The sequence below is a fragment of the Coturnix japonica genome, unplaced genomic scaffold (assembly GCF_001577835.2).
Source record: "Coturnix japonica isolate 7356 unplaced genomic scaffold, Coturnix japonica 2.1 chrUnrandom486, whole genome shotgun sequence".
Lineage (NCBI taxonomy): Eukaryota > Metazoa > Chordata > Aves > Galliformes > Phasianidae > Coturnix > Coturnix japonica.
The window spans coordinates 13,685-15,048 of record NW_015439881.1 but is presented as its reverse complement, the minus strand read 5'-3'; the positions used below and the strand labels follow the sequence as shown (position 1 = coordinate 15,048).

The window sequence follows — 1,364 nt, the reverse complement described above, 5'->3', positions numbered from 1 at the left end:
TCTCTATAGGGTCTCTATAGGGTCTCTATAGGGTTTCTATGGGGTCTATACCCACCTTGGCATCCCCCAGGAACCTGGTGAGACACAGGTAGACGTTCCCTATGGGGTCTCTCTATAGGGTCTCTATAGGATCTCTCTATAGGGTCTCTATAGGGTCTCTATAGGGTCTCTCTATAGGGTCTCTATAGGGTCTCTCTATAGGATCTCTATAGGGTCTCTATAGGGTCTCTCTACAGGGTCTCTATAGGGTCTCTATAGGGTCTCTATAGGGTTTCTGTAGGGTCTCTCTATAGGGTCTTTCTATAGGGTCTCTATAGGGTTTCTATAGGGTCTCTCTATAGGGTCTCTCTATAAGGTCTCTATAGGGTTTCTATAGGGTCTCTCTATAGGGTCTCTGTATAGGGTCTCTCTATAGGGTTTCTGTAGGATCTCTATGGGGTCTTTCTATAGGGTTTCTATAGGGGCTCTCTGTAGGGTTTCTGTAGGGTCTCTCTATAGGGTCTCTATAGGGTCTCTATAGGGTTTCTATAGGGTTTCTATAGGGTCTATACCCACCTTGGCATCCCCCAGGAACCTGGTGAGACACAGGTAGACGTTCCCCTCCACCTTGTAGTGCTTGGCCATATAAACATCGGGTACATGTGGGATGTCGGTGTGGGGCTCAAACACCCCCCGGCTCATCCTATAGACCGTGGGTCTCCTGGCCCCACTGCAAACCACTAAGGCTGGTCTGCCCCCCAACTCCATGAACTCCATATGGGTGTCCCTATTCCACGGCCTTAATGTCTGATGGGGGTAGAACCCCCCCCTGCCCCATCGATATAGGGTGCTGCTGCCCCCCTTGGAGCTATCGGCCACCCCTATATATAGGTGGCCCCCTAAGCGGGCGCTGCTGATGGAATGGGGCCGACGTAACAGGCCCGACCCTATAACTTGGAATAGGACGAAGCGTCCATCGGGGCCGCCAACGCGACGCCACACGGACGAGGTGCCGTGGAGCTGGGCCACAACCAGAACCAGGGAGTCCGCTATGGGGACGGGGTGGCACCACACCGGGGACGAGGCTGTGGGGGGAGATATAGGGTCAGTGGGGAGATATAGGGTCAGTGGGGAGATATAGGGTCTATGGGGTCAATAGGGGCCCCTATGGGGTCTATGGGGTCAATAGGGGCCCCTATGGGGTCTATGGGGTCATTGGGAGCCCTATGGGGTCTATGAGGGCTCTATGGGGTCCGTGGGGTGGTGGGGTGTCTATGGGGTCAATGGGAGGGCTATGGGGTCAGTGGGGTAGTGGTGGGTCTATAGGGTCAGTGGGGGGACTATGGGGTCTATGGGGTCAGTGGGGGGTCTATGGGGTCTATGGG

The 1,364-nt window shown here is 54.5% G+C and overlaps 1 protein-coding gene across 1 annotated transcript in view; it reads right to left on the bottom strand.

Moving 5' to 3' along the window:
• The window catches only part of LOC107307092 (leucine-rich glioma-inactivated protein 1-like), a 13,835-nt gene that overhangs the window by 4,586 nt on the left and 7,885 nt on the right, over positions 1–1,364 (bottom strand). The window contains exon 3 of the mRNA XM_015850533.2: positions 556–1,064. Within this exon, the coding sequence (XP_015706019.1) occupies positions 556–1,064 (509 nt within the window). The remainder of the gene's footprint in view (positions 1–555; positions 1,065–1,364) is intronic.